The sequence below is a fragment of the Tursiops truncatus genome, chromosome 2 (genome assembly GCF_011762595.2).
Source record: "Tursiops truncatus isolate mTurTru1 chromosome 2, mTurTru1.mat.Y, whole genome shotgun sequence".
NCBI lineage: Eukaryota > Metazoa > Chordata > Mammalia > Artiodactyla > Delphinidae > Tursiops > Tursiops truncatus.
In genome coordinates, this window is record NC_047035.1 from 139,445,087 (window position 1) to 139,470,917 (window position 25,831).

The 25,831-nt window shown below is 45.1% G+C and overlaps 1 protein-coding gene across 4 annotated transcripts in view; it reads right to left on the bottom strand.

Moving 5' to 3' along the window:
• The window catches only part of RCCD1 (RCC1 domain containing 1), a 48,014-nt gene extending 22,279 nt beyond the window's left edge, over nt 1-25,735 (bottom strand). For 3 of the 4 annotated variants that reach the window (XM_073799864.1, XM_073799867.1, XM_073799866.1), the window contains exons 1-6: nt 23,318-25,735; nt 22,832-23,231; nt 22,530-22,651; nt 19,797-19,892; nt 18,985-19,155; nt 18,444-18,473 (exon numbers count right to left, since the gene is read on the bottom strand). In XM_073799864.1, coding sequence (XP_073655965.1) covers nt 18,444-18,473; nt 18,985-19,155; nt 19,797-19,892; nt 22,530-22,651; nt 22,832-23,231; nt 23,318-23,492 — 994 coding nt within the window. In that variant the 5' untranslated portion in view covers nt 23,493-25,735. Of the gene's footprint in view, nt 1-16,983; nt 17,874-18,443; nt 18,474-18,984; nt 19,156-19,796; nt 19,893-22,529; nt 22,652-22,831; nt 23,232-23,317 lie in introns of those variants that run through there. The other variant, XM_033852154.2, reaches the window with a different exon arrangement.
• Between the last annotated feature and the right edge of the window lie 96 nt (nt 25,736-25,831).

Sequence of the window (25,831 nt, forward strand, 5' to 3'; positions counted from 1 at the left end):
GACCGGCACTCACCAGCCGAGAGGCTTGTCTGCTCCCCGCCGGGGCGGGCGGGGCTGGGAGCTGAGGCTCGGGCTTCAGTCAGAGCGCCGGGAGAGGACTGGGGTTGGCGGCGTGAACACAGCCTGCAGGGCGTTAGTGCACCACGGCTAGCCGGGAGGGAGTCCGGCTAGCCGGGAGGGAGTCCGGGAAAAGTCTGGACCTGCCGAAGAGGCAAGAGACTTTTTCTTCCCTCTTTATTTCCTGGTGTGCGAGAAGAGGGGATTAAGAACGCTGCTTAAAGGAGCTCCAGAGACGGGCACGAGCCGCGGCTAAAAGTGCGGACCCCAGAGACAGACATGAGACGCTAAGGCCGCTGCTGCCGCCACCAAGAAGCCTGTGTGCGAACACGGGTCACTATCCACACCCCCCTTCTGGGGAGCCTTGCAGCCCGCCACTGCCAGGGTCTCGGGATCTAGGGACAACTCCCCCGGGAGAATGCACCACGCGCCTCAGGCTGGCACAACATCATGCCGGCCTCTGCCGCCGCAGGCCCACCCCGCACTCCATGACCCTCCCTACCCCCGGCCTGAGTGAGCCAGAGCCTCCGAATCAGCGGCTCCTTTAACCCCGTCCTGTCTGAGCAAAGAACAGACGCCCTCCGGCGACCTACACGCACAGGCGGGGCCAAATCCAAAGCTGAGCCCCTGGGGGCTGTGAGAACAAAGAAGAGAAAGGGAAAGCAGCCTCAGAAGCAGCAGATTAAAGCTCCACAATCAACTTGATGTACCCTGCATCTGTGGAATACCTGAATAGACAAGGAATCATCCCAAATTAAGGAGCCGTGTGGATGAAAGGCTCTTGGTACTGCAGCCAGGAGTTAGTGCTGTGCCTCTGAGGTGGGAGAGCCAACTTCAGGACACTGGTCCACAAGAGGCCTCCCAGCTGCACATAATAGCAAACGGTGAGAATCTCCCAGAGATCTCCATCTCAACGCCAGCACCCAGCTTCACTCAACGACCAGCAAGCTACAGTGCTGGACATCCTATGCCAAACAACTAGAAAGACAGGAACACAACCCCACCCATTAGCAGAGAGGCTGCCCAAAATCATAATAAGTCTACAGACACCCCAAAACACACCACCAGATGTGGACCTGCCCACCAGAAAGACAAGATCCAGCCTCATCCACCAGAACACAGGCACTATTCCCCTCCACCAGGAAGCCTACTGAACCAACCTTAGCCACTGGGGACAGACACCAAAAACAACAGGAACTACGAACCTTCAGCCTGCAAAAAGGAGACCCCAAACACAGTAAGGTAAGCAAAATGAAAAGACAGAAAAACACACAGCAGATGAAGGAGCAAGATAAAAACCCACCAGACCTAACAAATGAAGAGGAAATAGGCAGTCTACCTGAAAAAGAATTCAGAATAATGATAGTAAAGATGATCCAAAATCTTGGAAATAGAATAGACAAAATGCAAGAAACATTTAACAAGGACCTAGAAGAACTAAAGATGAAACAAACAATGATGAACACCACAATAAATGAAATGAAAAATACTCTAGATGGGATCAATAGCAGAATAACTGAGGCAGAAGAACGGATAAGTAATCTGGAAGATAAAATAGTGGAAATAACTAATGCAGAGCAGAATAAAGAAAAAAGAATGAAAAGAACTGAGGACAGTCTCAGAGACCTCTGGGACAACATTAAACACACCAACATTCGAATTATAGGGGTTCCAGAAGAAGAAGAGAAAAAGAAAGGGACAGAAAATATTTGAAGAGATTATAGTTGAAAACTTCCCTAATATGGGAAAGGAAATAGTTCATCAAGTCCAGGAAGCACAGAGAGTGCCATACAGGATAAATCCAAGGAGAAATACGCCAAGACACATATTAATCAAACTGTCAAAAATTAAATACAAAGAAAGCATATTAAAAGCAGCAAGGGAAAAACAACAAATAACACACAAGGGAATCCCCATAAGGTTAACAGCTGATCTTTCAGCAGAAACTCTGCAAGCCAGAAGGGAGTGGCAGGACATATTGAAAGTGATGAAGGAGAAAAACCTGCAACCAAGATTACTCTACCCAGCAAGGATCTCATTCAGATTTGACAGAGAAATTAAAACCTTTACAGACAAGCAAAAGCTGAGAGAGTTCAGCACCACCAAGCCAGCTCTACAACAACTGCTAAAGGAACTTCTCTAGGCAAGAAACACAAGAGAAGGAAAAGACCTACAATAATGAACACAAAACAATTAAGAAAATGGGAATGGGAACATACATATCGATAATTACCTTAAATGTAAATGGACTAAATGTTCCCACCAAAAGACACAGATTGGCTGAATGGATACAAAAACAAGACGCATATATTTGCTGTCTACAAGAGACCCACTTCAGACCTAGAGACACATACAGACTGAAAGTAAGGGGATGGAAAAAGGTATTTCATGCAAATGAAAACCAAAAGAAAGCTGGAGTAGCAATTCTCATATCAGACAAAATAGACTTTAAAATAAAGACTATTAGAAGAGACAAAGAAGGACACTACATAATGATCAAGGGATCGATCCAAGAAGAAGATATAACAATTGTAAATATTTATGTACCCAACATAGGAGCACCTCAATACATAAGGCAAATACTAACAGCCATAAAAGGGGAAATCGACAGTAACACATTCATAGTAGGGGACTTTAATACCCCACTTTCACCAATGGACTGATCATCCAAAATGAAAATAAATAAGGAAACACAAGCTTTAAATGATACATTAAACAAGATGGACTTAATTGATATTTATAGGACATTCCATCCAAAAACAACAGAATACACATTTTTCTCAAGTGCTCATGGAACATTCTCCAGGATAGACCATATCTTGGGTCACAAATCAAGCCTTGGTAAATTTAAGAAAATTGAAATTGTATCAAGTATCTTTTCTGACCAGAACGCTATGAGACTAGATATCAATTACAGGAAAAGATCTGTAAAAAATACAAACACATGGAGGCTAAACAATACACTACTTAATAATGAAGTGATCACTGAAGAAATCAAAGAGGAAATCAAAAAATACCTAGAAACAAATGACAATGGAGACACGACGACTCAAAATCTATGGGATGCAGCAAAAGCAGTTATAAGAGGGAAGTTTATAGCAATACAATCCTACGTTAAGAAACAGGAAACATCTCGAATAAACAACCTAACTTTGCACCTAAAGCAATTAGAGAAAGAAGAACAAAAAAACCCCAAAGTTAGTAGAAGGAAAGAAATCATAAAAATCAGATCAGAAATAAATGAAAAAGAAATGAAGGAAACGATAGCAAAGATCAATAAACTAAAAGCTGGTTCTTTGAAAGGATAAACAAAATTGATAAACCATTAGCCAGACTCATCAAGAAAAAAAGGGAGAAGACTGAAATCAATAGAATTAGAAATGAAAAAGGAGAAGTAACAACTGACACTGCAGAAATACAAAAGATCATGAGAGATTACTACAAGCAACTCTATGCCAATAAAATGGACAACCTGGAAGAAATGGACAAATTCTTAGAAAGGCACAACCTGCCAAGACTGAATCAGGAAGAAATAGAAAATATAAACAGACCAATCACAAGCACTGAAATTGAAACTGTGATTAAAAATCTTCCAACAAGCAAAAGCCCAGGACCAGATGGCTTCACAGGCGAATTCTATCAAACATTTAGAGAAGAGCTATCACCTATCCTTCTCAAACTCTTCCAAAATATAGCAGAGGGAGGAACACTCCCAAACTCATTCTACGAGACCACCATCACCCTGATACCAAAACCAGACAAGGATGTCACAAAGAAAGAAAACTACAGGCCAATATCACTGGTGAACATAGATGCAAAAATCCTCAACAAAATACTAGCAAAAAGAATCCAAAGGCACATTAAAAGGATCATACACCATGATCAAGTGGGGTTTATTCCAGGAATGCAAGGATTCTTCAATATACGCAAATCAATCAACGTGATACACCATATTAACAAATTGAAGGAGAAAAACCATATGATCATCTCAATAGATGCAGAGAAAGCTTTTGACAAAATTCAACACCCATTTATGATAAAAACCCTGCAGAAAGTAGGCATAGAGGGAACTTTCCTCAACATAATAAAGGCCATATATGACAAACCCACAGCCAACATCGTCCTCAATGGTGAAAAACTGAAAGCATTTCCACTAAGATCAGGAACAAGACAAGGTTGCCCACTTTCACCGCTCTTATTCAACATAGTTTTGGAAGTTTTAGCCACAGCAATCAGAGAAGAAAAGGAAATAAAAGGAATACAAATTGGAAAAGAAGAAGTAAAGCTGTCACTATTTGCAGATGACATGATACTATACATAGAGAATCCTAAAGATGCTACCAGAAAACTACTAGAGCTAATCAATGAATTTGGTTAAGTAGCAGGATACAAAATTAATGCACAGAAATCTCTGGCATTCCTGTACACTAAGGATGAAAAATCTGAAAGTGAAATCAAGAAAACACTCCCATTTACCATTGCAACAAAAAGAATAAAATATTTAGGAATAAACCTACCTAAGGAGACAAAAGACCTGTATGCAGAAAATTATAAGACAGTGATGAGAGAAATTAAAGATGATACAAATAGATGGAGAGATATACCATGTTCTTGGATTGGGAGAATCAACATTGTGAAAATGACTCTACTACCCAAAGCAATCTACAGATTCAATGCAATCCCTATCAAACTACCACTGGCATTTTTCACAGAACTAGAACAAAAAAATTTCACAATTTGTATGGAAACACAAAAGACCCCGAATAGCCAAAGCAGTCTTGAGAACGAAAAACGGAGCTGGAGGAATCAGGCTTCCTGACTTCAGACTATACTACAAAGCTACAGTAATCAAGACAGTATGGTACTGGCACAAAAACAGAAATATAGATCAATGGGACAGGATAGGAAGCCCAGAGATAAACCCACGCACCTATGGTCAACTAATCTTTGATAAAGGAGGCAGGAGTGTACAGTGGAGAAAGGACAGCCTCTTCAATAAGTGGTGCTGGGAAAACTGGACAGCTACATGTAAAAGTATGAGATTAGATCACTCCCTAACACCATACACAAAAATAAGCTCAAAATGGATTACAGACCTAAATGTAAGGCCAGAAACTATCAAACTCTTAGAGGAAAACATAGGCAGGACACTCTATGACATAAATCACAGCAAGGTCCTTTTTGACCCACCTCCTAGAGGAATGGAAATAAAAACAAAAATAAACAAATGGGACCTAATGAAACTTAAAAGCTTTTGCACAGCAAAGGAAACCATAAACAAGACCAAAAGACAGCCCTCAGAATGGGAGAAAATATTTGCAAATGAAGCAACTGACAAAGGATTAATCTCCAAAATCTATAAGCAGCTCATGCAGCTTAATAACAAAAAAACAGACAACCCAATCCAAAAATGGCCAGAGGACCTAAATAGCATTTCTCCAAAGAAGACATACAGACTGCCAACAAACACATGAAAGAATACTCAACATCACTAATCATTAGAGAAATGCAAATCAAAACTACAATGAGATATCATCTCACACCAGTCAGAACGGCCATCATCAAAAAATTTAGAAACAATAAATGCTGGAGAGGGTGTGGAGAAAAGGGAACCCTCTTACACTGTTGGTGGGAATGTAAATTGATACAGCCACTGTGGAGAACAGTATGGAGGTTCCTTAAAAAACTACAAATAGAACTACCACATGACCCAGCAATCCCACTACTGGGCATATACCCTGAGAAAACCTTAATTCAAAAAGAGTCATGTACCAAAATGTTCATTGCAGCTCTACTTACAATAGCCCGGAGATGGAAACAACCTAAGTGTCCATCATCGGATGAATGGATAAAGAAGATGTGGCACATATATACAATGGAATATTACTCAGCCATAAAAAGAAACGAAATTGAGCTATTTGTAATGAAGTGGATAGACCTAGAGTCTGTCATACAGAGTGAAGTAAGTCAGAAAGAAAAAGACAAATACCGTATGCTAACGCATATATATGGAATTTAAGGGAAAAAATGTCATGAAGAACCTAGGGGTAAGGCAGAAATAAAGATGCAGACCTACTAGAGAATGGACTTGAGGTTATGGGGAGGGGGAAGGGTGAGCTGTGACAGGGCGAGAGTCATGGACATATACACACTAACAAACGTAGTAAGGTAGATAGCTAGTGGGAAGCAGCCGCATGGCACAGGGATATTGGTTCGGTGCTTTGTGACAGCCTGGAGGGGTGCGATAGGGAGGGTGGGAGGAAGGGAGACGCAAGAGGGAAGACATATGGGAACATATGTATATGTATAACTGATTCACTTTGTTATAAAGCAGAAACTAACACACCATTGTAAAACAATTATACCCCAATAAAGATGTTAAAAAAATAAAAAAATAAAAAATAAATCACAGCAAGGTCCTTTTTGACCCACCTCCTAGAGGAATGGAAATAAAAACAAAAATAAACAAATGGGACCTAATGAAACTTAAAAGCTTTTGCACAGCAAAGGAAACCATAAACAAGACCAAAAGACAGCCCTCAGAATGGGAGAAAATATTTGCAAATGAAGCAACTGACAAAGGATTAATCTCCAAAATCTATAAGCAGCTCATGCAGCTTAATAACAAAAAACCAGACAACCCAATCCAAAAATGGCCAGAGGACCTAAATAGACATTTCTCCAAAGAAGACATACAGACTGCCAACAAACACATGAAAGAATACTCAACATCACTAATCATTAGAGAAATGCAAATCAAAACTACAATGAGATATCATCTCACACCAGTCAGAACGGCCATCATCAAAAAATTTAGAAACAATAAATGCTGGAGAGGGTGTGGAGAAAAGGGAACCCTCTTACACTGTTGGTGGGTATGTAAATTGATACAGCCACTGTGGAGAACAGTATGGAGGTTCCTTAAAAAACTACAAATAGAACTACCATATGACCCAGCAATCCCACTACTGGGCATATACCCTGAGAAAACCTTAATTCAAAAAGAGTCATGTACCAAAATGTTCATTGCAGCTCTACTTACAATAGCCCGGAGATGGAAACAACCTAAGTGTCCATCATCGGATGAATGGATAAAGAAGATGTGGCACATATATACAATGGAATATTACTCAGCCATAAAAAGAAACGAAATTGAGCTATTTGTAATGAGGTGGATAGACCTAGAGTCTGTCATACAGAGTGAAGTAAGTCAGAAAGAAAAAGACAAATACCGTATGCTAACGCATATATATGGAATTTAAGGAAAAAAATGTCATGAAGAACCTAGGGGTAAGGCAGAAATAAAGACGCAGACCTACTAGAGAATGGACTTGAGGTTATGGGGAGGGGGAAGGGTGCGCTGTGACAGGGCGAGAGAGAGTCATGGACATATACACACTAACAAACGTAGTAAGGTAGATAGCTAGTGGGAAGCAGCCGCATGGCACAGGGATATTGGCTCGGTGCTTTGTGACAGCCTGGAGGGGTGCGATAGGGAGGGTGGGAGGAAGGGAGACGCAAGAGGGAAGACATATGGGAACATATGTATATGTATAACTGATTCACTTTGTTATAAAGCAGAAACTAACACACCATTGTAAACAATTATACCCCAATAAAGATGTTAAAAAAATAAAAAAATAAAAAATAAATCACAGCAAGGTCCTTTTTGACCCACCTCCTAGAGGAATGGAAATAAAAACAAAAATAAACAAATGGGACCTAATGAAACTTAAAAGCTTTTGCACAGCAAAGGAAACCATAAACAAGACCAAAAGACAGCCCTCAGAATGGGAGAAAATATTTGCAAATGAAGCAACTGACAAAGGATTAATCTCCAAAATCTATAAGCAGCTCATGCAGCTTAATAACAAAAAACCAGACAACCCAATCCAAAAATGGCCAGAGGACCTAAATAGACATTTCTCCAAAGAAGACATACAGACTGCCAACAAACACATGAAAGAATACTCAACATCACTAATCATTAGAGAAATGCAAATCAAAACTACAATGAGATATCATCTCACACCAGTCAGAACGGCCATCATCAAAAAATTTAGAAACAATAAATGCTGGAGAGGGTGTGGAGAAAAGGGAACCCTCTTACACTGTTGGTGGGAATGTAAATTGATACAGCCACTGTGGAGAACAGTATGGAGGTTCCTTAAAAAACTACAAATAGAACTACCACATGACCCAGCAATCCCACTACTGGGCATATACCCTGAGAAAACCTTAATTCAAAAAGAGTCATGTACCAAAATGTTCATTGCAGCTCTACTTACAATAGCCCGGAGATGGAAACAACCTAAGTGTCCATCATCGGATGAATGGATAAAGAAGATGTGGCACATATATACAATGGAATATTACTCAGCCATAAAAAGAAACGAAATTGAGCTATTTGTAATGAGGTAGATAGACCTAGAGTCTGTCATACAGAGTGAAGTAAGTCAGAAAGAGAGAGACAAATACTGTATGCTAACACATATATATGGAATTTAAGAAAAAAAATGTCATGAAAAACCTAGGGGTGAAACAGGAATAAAGACACAGACTTACTAGAGAATGGACTTGAGGATATGGGGAGGGGGAAGGGTAAACTGTGACAAAGAGAGAGAGAGTCATGGACATATATACACTACCAAACGTAAGGTAGATAGCTAGTGGGAAGCAGCCGCATAGCACAGGGAGATCAGCTCGGTGCTTTGTGACCACTTGGAGGGGTGCGATAGGGAGGGTGGGAGGGAGGGAGACACAAGCGGGAAGAGATATGGGAATATATGTGTATATATAACTGATTCATTTTGTTGTGAAGCTGAAACTAACATACCATTGTAAAGCAATTATACTCCAATAAAGATGTTAAAATGAAAAAAAAAAGAGGCTGAGGTACTATTAGGAAACTTCTGGTTTCATTGCTATGTACAAGTCTTTGTATGGAGATATATTTTCTTTTGGCTAAATACCTAGGAGTGGAATGCCTGCATCATACATATGGTAGGTGTATGTTTAACTTTTTAAAAAACTGCCAAACGGTTTTCCAAAGCAGTTGGACTATTTTACATTCTCATCAGTAATGTATAAGGGTTCTAATTTCTTTTTTTTTTTTTTATCATTTATTTTTGGTTGTGTTGGGTCTTTGTTGCTGCACACAGGCTTTCTCTAGTTGTGAGTGGGGACTACTCTTCATTGCAGTGCATGGGCTTCTCATTGTGGTGGCTTCTCTTGCTGTGGAGCGTGGGCTGTAGGTGTGCAGGCTTCAGTAGTTGCAGCACGTGGGCTCAGTAGTTGTGGCTCGTGGGCTCTAGAGTGCAGGCTCAGTAGCTGTGGCTCACAGGCTTAGTTGCTTCGTGGCATGTGGGATCTTCCCAGACCAGGGAGCGAACCCGTGTCCCCTGCATTGGCAGGTGGATTCTTAACCACTGTGCCACCAGGGAAGTCCCTGAAGGTTCCAATTTCTTCAATCTTTTCCAACACTTTGTATGGTCAGTCTTTATAATTTTAGCCATTTTAGTGGCTGTGAAATGGTATCTCATTGTGGTTGGAATTTTCACTTCCCTAATGACTAATGATGTTTAACATCTTTTTGTGTACTTTTTTGCCATCATTTTTATCTTCTTTGATGAAGTACCTGTTTACTATTTTTGGCCATTTTAAAAATTGAATTGTATTTTTTATTTTTTTGGCTGTGCCCACATGGCTTATGAGATCTTAGATCCTCAACCAGGGATCGAACCCAGGCCCTCAGCAGTGGAAGTGCAGAGTCCTAACCACTGGACTGCCAGGGAATTCCAGAGCTATGTTCTTATTGTTGAGTTTTGAGAGCTCTCTATATATCCTGCATACAAGTTCTTTTATCAGGTGTATGTTTTGCAAAGATCTTATCCCCATCTGTGGCTTCTTTTTGTTTTCTTGAAGTATAATTGACATATATTAATTTCAGGCTGCTTTAATTCTTTTAACAGTGTCACTGAAGAGCAGAGGTTTAATTTTGATGAAATCCATTTGTTCTTTGGATTGTACTGCTGTTGCTCTAAGAAATCTTTACCTAACCCCAGATGATAAAGGTTTTCTCCTAGAAGTTTAAAGTTTTCAGTTTTACATTTACGTCTGATTCATTTTGGCTCTGTGTGTGTCATCTATCTGTATGGCTCCAGGTATGGCTTTAAGTTCATTCTTTTTGCATACAGGTAGCCAGTTGTCCAGCACCATTAGCTGAAAAGCTAAACCTTCTCCACTGTACATTTCTGTTCCGCTGATCTATTTGTCCTAATGACAGTACCACCCTGTCTTAATTACTGAGGATTTATACGAATTCTTGAAATCAGGTAATGTTAGCTTTCCAGCTTGGTGCTTTTAAACGTTATTTTGTCTGTTCTGGTTACTGTGCATTTCTGTATGAGTTTTAGGAAAAAAGCTTGTCAATTTCTACCCAAAATCTGGTAGGATTTTGATTGGCATTGCATTGAATCTGTAGACCAACTGAGGGAGAACTGACAACCCCCGAACAAGGCATATCTCTCCATTTATTTAGGTTTTCTTTAATTTCTCTCAGTATTTTGTAGGTCATGTTTACAGATCTTTCACATCTTTGTCAGATTTATCCCTAAGTATTTCAGGTTTCTTGATGCTATTGTAAATGGTATTTTTAAATTAGAATTTCTGGTTGTTGCTTGGCTACATATAGCAGTTGATTTTTGTATATTGCTCTTGTATCCTGCAACCTTGCAAAACTCACTTATTAAAAGAAAAGTGAGAAAAAAAAATAACACTCTTTACAGATGATTGGCTTTGTGTTGGAGCAAGTCTTTAATGCTTAGCCAGGCTGTTTACAACTCTGCCTTAGCTTTCAGTCCTGCTTGTGTAGAGCCTGAATGCTAGACATGAAAGCTTATTGTTTTCTCAGGCATTTCTGAGCAAATATCCAGCCCTGGGCATGCGTTATGCTTTGATTCCCCAGTATACTGTGGGACCTTTTAAAAGGCCTTTCTCCCTATCATCTCCTTTCCCAAGCTCTTTCTTCCCAGATCTTTCCCTTGCCCAGGTTATTGCAGGCAATACTTGTGCCTTTAAATACTTTCAGCAAAAGTTGCCCAGCCCTGGGAACACTAAGTCTGGCAAAACAAAGGTGAGCTCTTGCACTGGTCCTCCAGGGAGCCGCCAGATAGCCAGTAACCCACAACCACCATTCCGTGAGAACTGTTTTCCTCCTGGTACTAGCAACCCACCTGGTTGGGTTGCTAGTACCTGGTTGGTACTAGCAACCCACCCAGGTGACTTCCAGGAAATTTAACAGATCAGTGCCTTTATGTTCCCCCTTCATTTTTCACTGTTTCCCTTTTGGGAGTCAGATGTTAAAGACTAGGACATTCAAAAGTATCTGTATATATGGGGAAAATTAGAAAGTAACCACAATACCTAAGGAAAGGCTCAGAAAAGACGATATTACGTTTACACCTCAGGCTGATCCTTGGTACAGAGACAGCCTACGACAATTCAGAAAAACAAAACAATGGCAAACCCTGGGGAAGGGGGAGAATCTGATTCCCAGAGTTACCATATTACCAGATTCAAATGTCCAGTATTCAACAAAAAAGTCACAAGACGTGCAAAGAAACATGAGAGTATGGCCTATTCAAAAGAAAATAAATCACCAGAATCTTGTCCCTGAAAAAGACTTAATGGCAGCTATATTAGACAAAGACTTGAAAATAATGGTCCTGGGGACTTCCCTGATGATGCAGTGGTGAAGAATCCACCTGCCAATGCAGGGGACATGGTCCGGGAAGATCCCACATGCCGCAGAGCAGCTAAGCCCGTGCGCCACAACTACTGAGCCTGAGCTCTACAGCCCATACACAACTACTGAGCCCGTGTGCCACAACTGCTGAAACCCACGCGCCTAGAGCCTGTGCTCTGCAACAAAGAGAAGCCACTGCAGCCCACACACCACAATGAAGAGTAGCCCCCGCTCGCCAGGGCTTAATATTTATATTAATATTTATATTTTATGTAAATATTAATATTTAATATTAATTAAAAATAACCGGTGGACCAAAGAGGAAATCACAGGGGAAATTAGAAAATACTTAGAATGAATGAAAAAAACAAAGCATACCAAAACTTACGGGATGCAGCAAAAGCAGTGCTAAGGGGAAATTATAGCTGTAAATGTTCACGTTAAAAAAACAAGAAAGATCTTGTCAGCCATCTAACTTTCAACTTAAAAACTAGAAAAAGAACAAACTAAACCAAAAGCTAGCAGAAGGAAGGAAATAAAGATTACAGCAAAAATACAAAATTCAGTATAGAAAAACAATAGAGAAAATCAGTGAAACCAAAAGTTGGTTCTTTAAAAAGATCAATGAAATTTTAGCTAGATGGACTAAGGAAAAAAGACACAAGTCATTAAAATGAAATGAAAGCAAGGGTACTTCCCTGGTGCCGCAGTGGTTAAGAATCTGTCTGCCAGTGCAGGGGACCCAGGTTCGATCCCTGGTCCAGGAAGATCCTACATGCCATGGAGCAACTAAGCCTGCACACCTAGAGCCTTTACTCCCCAACAAGAGAAGCCACTGCAATGAGAAGCCCACCACCACAACAAAGAGTAGCCCCCTCGCCTCAAATAGAGAAAGCCCCTGTGTGGCAACGGAAGACCCAACGCAGCCAAAAATAAAAATAAACAAATTTATATATTAAAAAAAATGAAAGCAGGGACATTGCTACTAATTCTACAGAAAGAAAAAAGGGTTTTAAAAGAGTACTATGGGGACTTCCCTGGTAGTACAGCAGTTAGGACTCCTTGCTCCCAGGGCAGGGGGCCTGGGTTCAATCCCTGGTCAGCAAACTAGATCCCGCATGCTGCAACTAAGACCTGGTGCAGCCAAATAAATAAAAAAAATTTTTTTTTAAAAGAGTACTATGAGGGCTTCCCTGGTGGCGCAGTGGTTGAGAGTCCGCCTGCCGATGCAGGGGACGCGGGTTCGTGCCCCGGCCCGGGAGGATCCCACATGCCGCAGAGCGGCTGGGCCCGTGAGCCATGGCCACTGAGCCTGCGCGTCCCGAGCCTGTGCCCCGCAACGGGAGAGGCCACAACAGTGAGAGGCCCGCGTACCGCAAAAAAAAAAAAAAAAAGAGTACTATGAGCAATTAATTGTATACCAACAAATCAGATTACCTGGGTGAAATGGACATGTTCCTAGAAACACAAAACCTATCAAGACTAAATCACAAAGAAATAAACAATCTGAATAGACCTATAACTAGTAAGGAGATTGAATCACTACTCAACAATTTCCCAGGAAAGGGCTTCCCTGGTGGCACAGTGGTTAAGAATCCGCCTGCCAATGCAGGGGACATGGGTTTGAGGCCTGGTCCGGGAAGATCCCACAGGCCGCGGAGCAACTAAGCCCGTGCGCCACAACTGCTGAGCGGGCATTGTAGAGCCCGCAAGCCACAACTACTGAGCCCATGTGCCTAGAGCCCGTGATCCGCAACAAGATGAAACTACCACAATGAGAAGCCCGTGCACCGCAACAAAGAGTAGCCCCTGCTGACCGCAACTAGACAAAGCCTGCATGCAGCAATGAAGACCCAACACAGCCAAAAATAAACAAATAATTTTAAAAAAAAATTTCCCAAGAAAGAAAAGCCTTGGACCTAATGGCTTCACTGTGAATTCTACCAAATATTTAAAGAACTAACACCAATCCTTCTCAAATTTTTCCAAAATATTTCAGAGGAAGAAACACTTCCTAACTCATTCTGTGAGGCCAGCATAACTTTGATACCAAAGCCAGAAGACACTACAGGAAAATGATAGACCAATATCCCTTTTGAACATAGATGAAAAAAATCTTCAGCAAAATACTAGCAAACAGAATTCAGCAACACTTGAAAAGGATTATACATCATGACCAAGTGAGATTTATTCCTGGAATACAAGGATGATCAATGTAACAAGCTACATCAACAAAATGAAGGAAAAAAAACACATGATCATCTCAACTGATGTAGAAAAAGCAAGATTCTGCACCCTTTCGTGATTAAAAACACTCAGTAAAATAGGAAAAGAGGGGAACTACTTCCACACAATAAAATCCGTATATGAAAATCCCACAGCAAACATAATACTCAATGGCTTTTCCTCTAAGATCAGGAACAAGGCAAGGATGCCCACTTTCACCACTTTTATTCAACATAGTAATGGAAGTTCTAGTCAGAGCCATTAGGTTATAAAAGAAATAAAAGGCATCCAAATTAGAAAGGAAGAAGTAAAAGTATCTCTGCAGATGAATGATCTTATATGTAGAAAATCCTAAAGACTACAAAAAAGCCGTTAGAACTAATAAATGACTTCAGCAAAGTAGCAAGATACAAAGTCAACACACAAAAATCAGTTGTATTTCTATACACAATGAACAATCCAAAAAGGAAATTACAAAAATGATTCCAGGGCTTCCCTGGTGGCACAGTGGTTAAGAATCCACCTGCCACTGCAGGGGACCTGGGTTCGAGCCCTGGGCTGGGAAGATCCCACATGCCGCGGAGCAACTAAGCCCGTGCACCACAACTACTGAGCCTGCGCTCTAGAGCCTGCGAGCCACAACTACTGAAGCCCGCGTGCCTAGAGCTCCGCAACAAGAGAAGCCACTGCAATGAGAAGCCTGCACACCACAACGAAGAGTAGCCCTGGATCATTGAAACTAGAGAAAGCCCACGTGCAGCAGCAAGGACCCAACGCAGCCAAAAATAATTAATTTTAAAAAATGATTCCATATATAGTAGCATCAAAAAGAATAAAATACTTAGGAATTAACCAAGGAGGTAAAAGACATGTACAATGAAAACTACAAAACACTCCTGAAAGAAATTATAGACATAAATAAATGGAAACACATCCCACGATCATGGACTGGAAGACTTAATGTTGTTAAAAGTGGACTTCCCTGGTGGTCCAGTGGTAAAGAACCTGCCTTTCAATGCAGGGGACAGAGGTTCGATCCCTGGTTGGGGAACAAAGATCTCACATGCCGCGGGGAAACTAAACCCGTGTACCACAACCACGGAGCTCACGCGCCTCAACAAGACAGCCCACGTGCCGCAAACTACAGAGCCCACGCGCTCTGGAGCCTGCATGCCAGAACTAGAGAGAGAAAACCCGCACACTGCAACTAGAGAGAAGCCCGAGTGCCACAATGAGGAGCCCGCGCCACAACAGAGGATCCCGCACGCCTCAATGAAGACCCCATGTGCCTCAACCGACGTGGCCAAAAAAAATAAACTTAAAAAAAATTGTTAAAATGTTAGTAGTACCCAAAGCAATCTATAGATTCAGTGCAATTCTTAAAATATCAAGGACTTTTATACAGAAATAGAAAAACACTAAAACTCATATGGGATCTCAAGGGACCCCAACAGACAAAACAATTTTGAAAAAGACTAAAACTGGAGGAATCACACTTCTTGGTTTCAAAACCTAATACAAAGCTATAGTAATCACAACAGTATTGACATAAAAAGAGACAGACATATAGATCAATGAAATAGAATAGAGAGCCCAGAAATAAACCCTCGAATATACAGTCAAATGATTTTTGAGAAGGGTGTCAAGGCCATTCAGTGAGGAAAGGACAGCCTTTTCAACAAATGGTGCTGGGAAAACTGGATAACCACATGCAAAAGAATGAAGTTGGACTCTTACCTAACACTATATACAAAAGTAACTCAAAATGGATCAAGGGCCAAAATATAAAACCTAAAACAATAAAATTCTTAGAAAAACATAGGACAGAAGCTTCATAATATTGGATTTGGTGATGATTTCTCAGATATGACAACAAAGGCATAGGCAACAAAAGAAAAAATAGACAAATTTGACTTCATGAAAATTAAACTTTTTACATTGAGACAGTATCAACAAAATAAAAAGGCAACCAACAGAATGGGAGAAAATATTTCCAAATCACTTATTTGATAAGGGATTAGTATCTAGAATATATAGAGAACTCCTAAAACAACACACACACACACACACAAAATCAGATTCAAAAATGGGCAAAGGACTTGAATAGACATTTCTCCAAAAAAGATATGTGAATGGCCAATAAGCACATGAAAAGATGCTTAACATCACTAATTATTAGGGAAACGCAAATCAAAATTACAATGAGATACCACCTCACACCTATCAGGATGGTTACTGTCAAAAAAACAGAAAACAGTATTCGGTGAGGATGTGGAGAAGTTGGAACACTTGTGCACTATTGGTGGGATTGTAAAATGGGAAAGCCACTATGGAAAACAGTATGTAGGCTCCTCAAAAAATTAAAAATAGAATTACCATATGACCCAGCAATTACACTTTAGGGTATATATCCAAAAAAATTAAAAGCACAGTCTCAAAGAGATGTTTGTAAACCCATGTTCATAGGAGCAGTATTCACAATAGCTAAAACATGCAAGCAACCCAAGTGTCCATCAACCAATGAATGGATAAACAAAATGTGGTATATACATACAATGGAATATTATTCAGACCTAAAAAGGAAGGAGATTCTGCAATATGCTATAACATAGATGAACCTTGAGAACATTATGCTAAGTGAAATAAGCCAATATTTATCTTACTAAAAGATAAATACTGTATGATTCCACTTATATTAGGTACGTAGAGTAGTCAAGAGCACAGGACAGACACAAGGTATAATGATGGTTGCCAGAGGCTGGGGAGAACAGGGAGTTATTGTTTATAGCTGTAGAGTTTCAGATTTACAAGATGAAAAGAGATGGGAATGGATGGTGGTGATGGCTACACAACAATGTGAACGTATTTAATGCCACTTAAAAATGATTAAGATAGTAAATTTTTTGTTATGTGTATTTTAACTCAATAAGAAAAAAGAAACAAATTACTATCAGTAAGAGAATATATAACTTGAGGTATAATTCATACAATGGAATACCATATAACAATAAAAAATGAATCAACTGCACGACACCAGATGAATCATACAGTGCTGATGAAAAAACAAGACGTAAAAGAACATACACAGAATGATTCTATTTACCTAAAGTTCAAAAGCAGACAAATTATATTGTATACAGATGCATACAAGGAATGGTATGAGTCAAAATGAAAACAGGTATATGAATAACAAAAGATGACCTCTAGTGGTTCCCAATCTTAGCACTACCTCCAAATCACCGGGGGTGGGGGCAGCCTAAAAAATCTACCCACATCTAGGTTCCACACCCCTAAGTTCTGATTTCATTGTGTCTGCGATGCTGGCTTTAGGCATCCAGTTTCAAATCCCAGGTGTTTCTTTCTTTTCCTTTTTTTTTTTGGGCCACACTGTGCCACGCGGCTTGTGTGATCTTAGTTCCCAGACCGGGGATTGAACCCATGCCCTAGGCAGTGAAAGCGCAGAGTCCTAACCACTGGACCGCCAGGGAGTTCCCTCCAGGTGTTTCTAATGTGAAGACAAAGTTGAGGATGCTGCCTGCTCTAAGGTGGAGCAAGAGGGCTGTGATAGGGAAGGCCAAATGTGGGGACTCTGGGGTGCTGGCAATGGTTTTCCTTGACCTGGGGGGAGTTTCACAGGTGTTAGCTTCATAATTTTTCACTCTACATTTATTTTATGCCCTTATCTATACATGTCAGCTCTTCTCTTTTTCCACAGCATACACATAGGTGTTCCAGGGCCCACAGCTCACGGTCCTTACTTGGAGTTGCTTATCTACAAAGTACTTCACACGGCAGGGCCGATCCAAGCTGGTCGTGTCTTTGTGGCCAAGCTGTCCATATTTACCTAAAGTGAAATGAACTGCTTTGCCATCCTCTCCACTGGGCCTTGTGGCTTTTCCCCTCCAGGAAGGAAAAACAGCCCATTGACTGAAGTGCTGGGCTTAAGCCACCAGTCTGCTGGTGTCTGCTCTGTGAATTCAGGAGACCAGCACCACAGAGCCTCCAGGACCAGGCGATTCCACAGGTCCCCAAGAGGCAAGATGCTCCTCCAGGCTCCCCACTCCTAAGCTCAGATGTTCAGAGCAGAGATTTTTATTTTATCTTTTTCTCTACCCAGTGCCAGACCAAAAGATGTTTCATGACTGCTGGCTAAATATTCCCTTAAGACAAATACCTTTTCAGAAAGGTAGATGGGAAATACTGACATGTTGTGCTATTTCTCTCTTGTCTGGTCTCTGCCCCTCTTAGTGTGCCTAGATCTGTTCCAGAGAAGGGAGTAGACAGCTTTTCAGTCCCAATGGTCAGGCCGAGTCCCCTGCTTCCACTTCTCTGCATGGCTGTTGTCACCTGCCCTCTACTCCCAGGTCTTTCCTCCCCTTGGTTTAAGCATCACAAAAGCAAACCTTTTACTTACCCCAGCCCCAGGTGTAGAGGTCCCCCGTTCCTGCAACCAAAGGACAGCAAAAGGACAGTAAGGGGCTGACACCACTGCTTTTTGACTAGGCATTTGTCCAGCTCGGCCTGCCAGCATGTTCTGGTCACCACGAGACTTACTTGGCGTAGCAAAACGTATCCTCTCTCTCTTTAACAACTGTCTAGTCACATTTGGGGTGATAAAGGATCCAAACTGAAAAAGTTCACCTCCCTATATGCGGACTGATTGGCCTGCAACTGACAGCTGCTGAGTTTAGGACAGCCCTGCTGTCAGATGAAAGGCTGGCAACACTAGCCTCCCTCCAGAAGGAAGAACCTTCGGGGCCTGACAGGCTGGGGAGCCACTGTTAAAGCCCTGTGGGAGTGTACTGAGTGGGGCAGCTACTCAGTACATGTCAAAGATGCTTAATTAAAATGGTAGTTGTTTAGGTGACCACACCCTTTTCTGCAGCCACCAGCTAGAGAGCGGGGTGGAGGGACCTCCCGCTCCATCCTGAACCAGCCTACCCAGCCCCACTCACTTGTCACCACCGCTGTGTGCCGGGATCCACAGCTGGCCTTGACTGCATCTGAGCCCAGGGGGAGGTCCAGTAAAGCCGGGAAGGGCTGGACAGCTATGAAGGGGGCGGGGGCTCCATCCTCACCCCCGGCTACTGTCTTCACTTCAGAACCATCTTCATTCAGTCCTGAGGCTTCAGAGAAGTAATAAGAGTGATGATGATAATGCTGCTGAACACTCAGCGCTGATCTAAACCTCATTCATATACTGACTCACTCACTACAACAGCTGACACACTTGCTCTAGCTCCAGAGCCATCGCTCCCAACCCCACATTCCCTGGGAAGTGCTGGAGTTGACAGGTTTGTGGGGCACGTAGTGCTGACACTGGCATCAGCCTTGCCGTGCTCCCTCTCATAAGGGGCTCAGAGTCCTTCATTGTGTCCTGGGGTCCCAAGGATGTCACGTACCCTTTTGAGCACTGTAGCTCTCAGGCCAACAATATGGCCAGGAGTCAGGAATGACAGAAACGTGTGGAAATCAAGAATTGACCCTCACCAACAGACTTGTGGTTGCCAAGGAGGAGGGGGGTGGGGGAGGGATGGATTGGGAGTTTGGGATTAGCAGATGTCAACTATTATATATAAATGGATAAACAAGGTCCTACTGTGTAGCACAGGGAACTGTATGCAATATGCTGTGATAAACCATAATGGAAAAGAATATGTATACATATATGTATAACTGAATCATTTTCCCATACAGCAGAAATTAACACAACATAAATCAACTATACTTCAATAAAATATATCAAAAAAAAAGAATTGACTCTCACCTTCTGCGGTTGTCTTTCCATCCTCTGCCAGGCTCTTGGTGGGCAGGGCCAGCTGCCCTGATTCATTCCAGCCCCAGATATAAATATCCCCAGCCTCTGAAAGAGAGATAAAGGGGCCCCATTAACAGACTGTGTTCGCCCCCTCCACCTCCTAAGCATGGGCATCCATCCAGACTCCACTACACCCCACTAGTTCCCTAAAGACAACTCCTGACTGCCCTGCCCAAGTCAGCACTCCAGGCAGAGTGCTTTCCTCAGGGCCCAGCAGCTTCCTTGTCTCAACAGGGCCCCTTCCCCCTTAAGTGCCTTCAGGTCACCCTATTCTTTTTTTTTTTTTTTTTTTTTTTTTTTTGCGTTATGCGGGCCTCTCACTGTTGTGGCCTCTCCCGTTGCGGAGCACAGGCTCCGGATGCGCAGGCTTAACAGCCATGGCTCACGGGCCCAGCCGCTCCGCGGCATGTGGGATCTTCCCGGACCGGGGCACGAACCCATGTCCCCTGCATCGGCAGGCGGACTCTCAACCACTGCGCCACCAGGGAAGCCCAGGTCACCCTATTCTTAAAGGAAGTCTCTTGCTGGCCCTTCCTCTCCACTTTCATTTTTTCCTTTTTTGTTAAATTGCACCCCCCACTCCCCCCGCGTGCAGTTTGGAAATGTGGCCCTGGAAGTTCCCCAGTGGTCTTTTTTTCACATCCACTGAGCCCAGGCCCCTTTCGTCAGCCCTACCTGCCACCGGTCCTACTGAAGGCCTTTTAAAAAGCTGTTGTTTTAACTGAGATGGTATTGGTTTATAACATTATATAAGTTTCATGTGTACAGCATTATATTTTGACTTCTGTATGCACTACAGTGTGCTTATCACCAAGAGGTTAGTTTTCATCTGTCACCATCCAGCCAACCCCTTTACCCATTGCACCCTCCCCCTCCCCCGGAGGCCTCTGGAAGCTCTCACAACACTGGAGTTGGTTGATCGGAGCAACAGCCCTATGCTAAAAATTCACTAACAGCAGTGGCTAATTTTTATCAAGTGCTTATTCTGTGCCACTGTTTTAAGCACAATATCCCCATTTTATTCAAGAGAAAACTTGAGGCACAGAGAGGTTAGGTGCTCTGCCCAAGATCACGAGGGGCAGGGTAATGATTTGAACCTGGGAGGTCTGGTCTGAAGCATCTGTGCTCCAACCATGCGACACCAAGGCCTCAAATGCCTTTTGGACCTTAGTGCGAGACTTCCCATTGGGCTCACCTTCCAGCCCTCTCTTCTCTTCCCTCCAGCCCACTCATTCTCAAGCCTGGCTGCCGACCCAGGCCCATTACATGTGAATATGGACAGGACAGTACAGGCATAGGTAGCTTTTAAAGACCCCTGGTGAAACCATGCCCCATAGAGTTAACAGAAGCTGATAACTAATAGAAATTCTTGAACTTCTCTTACAGAACAACAGATGAGGGAACAGCCTGTTAAAACCCCTTTGCTTGTTAAGTGCCTTCACTGATTAAGTTCACTTTCATTATTTTTCTTTTTTTCTCTTTAATTGCATACCTTCCCAGCTTCATGCAACTCAGTTGTTTCACAGGAACTTGGAGTCAGCTCCTGCCCAATGAAAGCCAGCTGGGGACTAGTTGGGGCCACTGACCCTAAAACTGGGCCTGTGCAGATGTCCAGTGGATGGCCTTTTGATGTCAGAGGGCTGGAAAACTCCACCCTTAGATCATGCTAAGCGCCTCCACTTTTTTGTTTTGGCTACACTGCGCGGCTTGTGGGATCTTAGTTCCCCAACCAGGGACTGAACCAGGGCCCCTGAAGTGAAAGCGCCGAGTCCTAACCACTGGACCGCCAGGGAATTCCCAAAGCGCCTCCATTTTGAATATGCAGACGCATGTGACCCAGATATGCCTACTCAGAACACTGATTACCTCACCTTCTTCCCTACCTCCAATCACCTTTCCCCACGCCTAAGACCACCCTGCTTATCCCATAAATACCCCAACTCCCTTCAGGGAGGCAGATCTGAGACTTATTATTCTCCCATTTCCTCGCTTGGCTGCCTTGTGAACAAAGTGTTTCTTGGCTGTAAACCTGGCATCTCAGCGTCTAGCTTGCTGCGTATCAGGACCTGGTCGGTAATGATATAAGTGGAGGCCAGAGCCCCAAATGCAGATCCTTGCAAAGATCATTCGCTCCCAGCTGCACCCAACAGCCTAGAGATCAGCTACACCTGGATCACCTGCCAGAGTGGTGAACACAATCTAAAGTGAAACTCCTCATTCTGGTCCTGGGTCACCAGCCATGGCACCACCAGAGCTCACACTCACCATCATCATCCTCCCGGTGGGCGTCCAAGTGTCCACTGTGTGCCACACATCACGGCCACCCGGGCAACTGCTGCCTTTTTTTTCTCCTTAGCTCGGTTGCCCCTCACCCCTTCATTCTCCCTTGGGGAGTATTTTAGAAAGACAGCCCTGGCTGGAGGCAGACGGAGGGGAGGGGTAGTGAGACCAGTAACAGAAGACAGGAAACAACTGTGACAGTCCGGGTGCGAGTGGGTGATGGTGGCAGCAGAGGGGCTGAATCTGAGAGGCGTTAGGGAGTCATGAATGACTGGGCTGGCTGATGTGGGAGGAGCTTGGGAGGAGGCCCGGCTAGGGCACCCATCAATTTGCGAGAGAAGGAGAAAGGTTTGGAGCCTACGAGACCTTGAGCTGGTTTTGGAAAAGCACTAGGTCACTCACCACTCACACACAGAGAGTGCCAGCCACCTGCGGCCACCTCAGCCATGGTTAGGCCCTGCAGCGCCTGCAGCAGCCTCGGCTCCGGCTCTGCCTCCAGAGTCCCGTGGCCCAGCTGTCCGTGCCTGAGCAAGGGAGACCCTAGTCAACTACACCAAGGGGTCTCCTTCCCCTTCCCTCCCCTTCCCTCCCCAATTGCTCTCTCCTGCCCCCTGTATGCTCACCTCCCACTCCGAGCCACATTTACCCGCACCCCCCCACCCCCACCCCGTCATCGCCGCAAAAGCCCAGCCGGCCCACCTCACCTGCCCCCGCCCCAGGAGAACACCTGGCCCGCCGCGTCCAGCAGCAACGCGTGCTCAGCGCCCAGCTCCAGCCGGCGCGCCCGCAGTGTCGGGGCCAGAGGCCGGTAGAAGGGCGGTCGCGGGCTCACGTAGGCGCGAGCGCAGGGCAGCAGCGGCAGCGGCCCAGCCTGGGTCTCATCGCCGACCGGTCCGTCTTCCCGCTCGGCCTCCGGCACGGTCTGGGCCCAAAGGGGCTCCCCGCGCAGCGCCGAACCGGGCGCCCAGGCCTGCAGCTCCGTCCCGGCCCCGGGTCCCGGCCCCGCGCGCAGCACCACCAGGAGCTCCTCCGACGCCCACGCGTCCCTGCAGCCGCCCGCCGCTCCGACCGCGAAGCCAGACAGCTCCACCCGGCCTCCTTCACCTGCGGGGGGCGGAGAGCTGGCTGGGGAGGGGGCGGGACACGCACCCGGGGCTGGGGTCGGGATGGGGCCGGAAGGAGGTGCTCACGGGTCACGAAGGCGGTGTAGCTCCAGCTCGCGCTCACGCGGCAGACATCGAGGCCCGCGCCTGGCGCCCTCAGAGGCTCGGGGCTGTGTACCTGGCGCCCACGCCCCGAGCCCAGCGCCTGCCCGAAGCCGCAGAAACCGAAGCCGAACCAGGCCCCGCGACGCTCCTCGGCCATGCCCGGCAGCGCCCTCTGCTGGCTGCGACCTGGCTGCGGCGGCCGGCGGGACGGAGGGTTCAGGCTAGAACTCGAAGAGATTCTTCCAGATGAGCCCTTGCGGTACACTGAAGCTGCCTCACCTGTAAAATGGGGGAAATGCCATCCTCCTAACCACAGAGGCAGACGATGTGCGTTCCACCAACATTCGCTGAGCGGGAGCCTTGGCTAAAGTCCTGCCAGATTTAGGAAGATTCTGAGCTGTCTAGAGTGGGGCACCTTTCCTGCCTTCCCTTTTGACTCGAGCAAGTTCGCTGTCCCACAGATTGGGCACGAGGTATTTAAATGGCTTCTCTCTTAGGCGTTGGACTAGGATCTGAGTCCCTCCCCCTCCAAATTCCCAATGCCAGGCACATTATCCCATGTAATCTTGGGAACTAGAATTGCCCCCATTTGACAGCGGAGACTCCCAGAGAAAGTAACCCTTACACAATCACATAGCTTAGGACCGAGAGGGGCAGAAGGCTGAACTCAAGGCTCATCATTTCCACATACAGTGCTCCTCCCACCAGTGGAAGGCAGAGCATTTGAGAGACAATGCCCTGTACGGGTTAGAACCAGTTCCAGGGTTCACATGTTTGCCTCTGCAGCTACCAGTGCCTGTGTCCTCAGCCAATTTAGTTAAACTCTCTCAATCCAATTCAATTTCTTCAGTTTCACAAAGCTGGGGAGTAGGAGAGGTGATGTTTGTACGTACCTTGTAGAATTATTTGGAACAGATGCAAATAAAGGGTTCAAGTGTTGGCACCTACCATGGCAAGCACACGGTATCAGCTTATTAAGTCCAGTACTTAGAATTGATAAAAATGACCACTGGATTTTCAGGGACCTATATAAACACAATTTCAACTGGACCTTATCTAGTCATTTATTCGTTCCACATGCATTTATTGATCCCTTAGGCTAAGTCATTGAGAAGGACCGATGTCTACTTCCAAGGAGCTCACGCATAAATGGGGAGACAAACGCACAGTCGAGTGGCACGGTAAGGCCACTTTTTCCGTACAGCATGTTCGGCTTGATCAGAATTTCACTGGCATTTTCAAGCCTGTGAAGTCAGGTCCTGGATCTCTCCTTGACCCGGGCCTGGGCTCCTACCCCTTCCGGGTCAAATCCCAGCCCTAGTAAGCCTCTGACCTTAATCTTGACCCTGTGCCCTCCACCCCTTCAGGCAGCTCCTTCCGATGGGCAGTCTTGAGGGAGGAGGAAAGGCCGGGGCGCAGGGCGGCCACCCAAGAACGAGTCACCACCCAGCCCAGGACCTGGCTGGCAGCCGCAAGAAGAAAAGGTTTGAAGAGCCGCGCCCTGAGCAAGGCGCCCATTGGCTGCCGCCGCCTCCCCGGGGCCAATCACCAGAGAGAGGGGTGATGTCACCGCGCGGGGAGGACAGCCTTCGGACAAGCTCACCTCGGTTCCGGCGATCCCCGCCGCGGCCTGTCCAGTCCTAGCTCAATCAAACCGGTCCCAAGGCCTACGCTAGGCTGCTGCGGCCTCCGGCGGGGAGTGGGCGAAACCTTCGGTGGGCGTGGGCTCGTTGGGCCAGATGGTCCCGTCCTCCGCAGGCACGCGCGGGGCCGCGGAGTATTAGAAACACTTGGGGGACGATCAGAAAGAACTAAGGGGTTGGCGACAAGCGACCCCACTGACGGGCGCCGCCTGTCAGTCCTCTCTGTCTGGGATGGCGGCAGCTAGCTACTGGACACGCGCGGGCCTGAGGCCTTAGAAGCAGCACCCGAATTAGGCGGGTGCTGGGCAGTTTTTACCTTCCATTGGCTCGGGATCTGTCACTTACCTCCGTTAAGCCAATGAGAGTCAAGCTGGGCTTAGTCCGCTCTGCAGAGAGCGGAAGCAGGCTCTCAAGGGGCCACCCGCCCAGGCAGGTGGGGATGCCCGCAGCGGTCCAAGCTTAGCTCCAACCCCGCTCAGCTACTGGAGCTTCCCTCAGGGCTTTCCCACCCCCATATCCCGAGCTCTGCCTGACTGGAGGTCACTGAAAACTCTCAATACAAAGGCAGAAGTGGGCTTCCATAGTGGCACAGTGGTTAAAGAATCCACCTGCCAATGCAGGGGACACGGGTTCAAGCCCTGGTCCAGGAGGATCCCACATGCGGCGGAGCAACTAAGCCCGTGCGCCACAACTACTGAGCCTGCGCTCTACAGCCCCTGAGTTACAACTACTGAGCCCGCGTGCCTGGAGCCTGTGCTCCGCCACAAGAAAAGCCACCGCAATGAGAAGCCCGCGCGCCGCAACGAAGAGTAGCCCCCGTTAGCCCCCGTTCACTGCAACTAGAGAAAGCCTA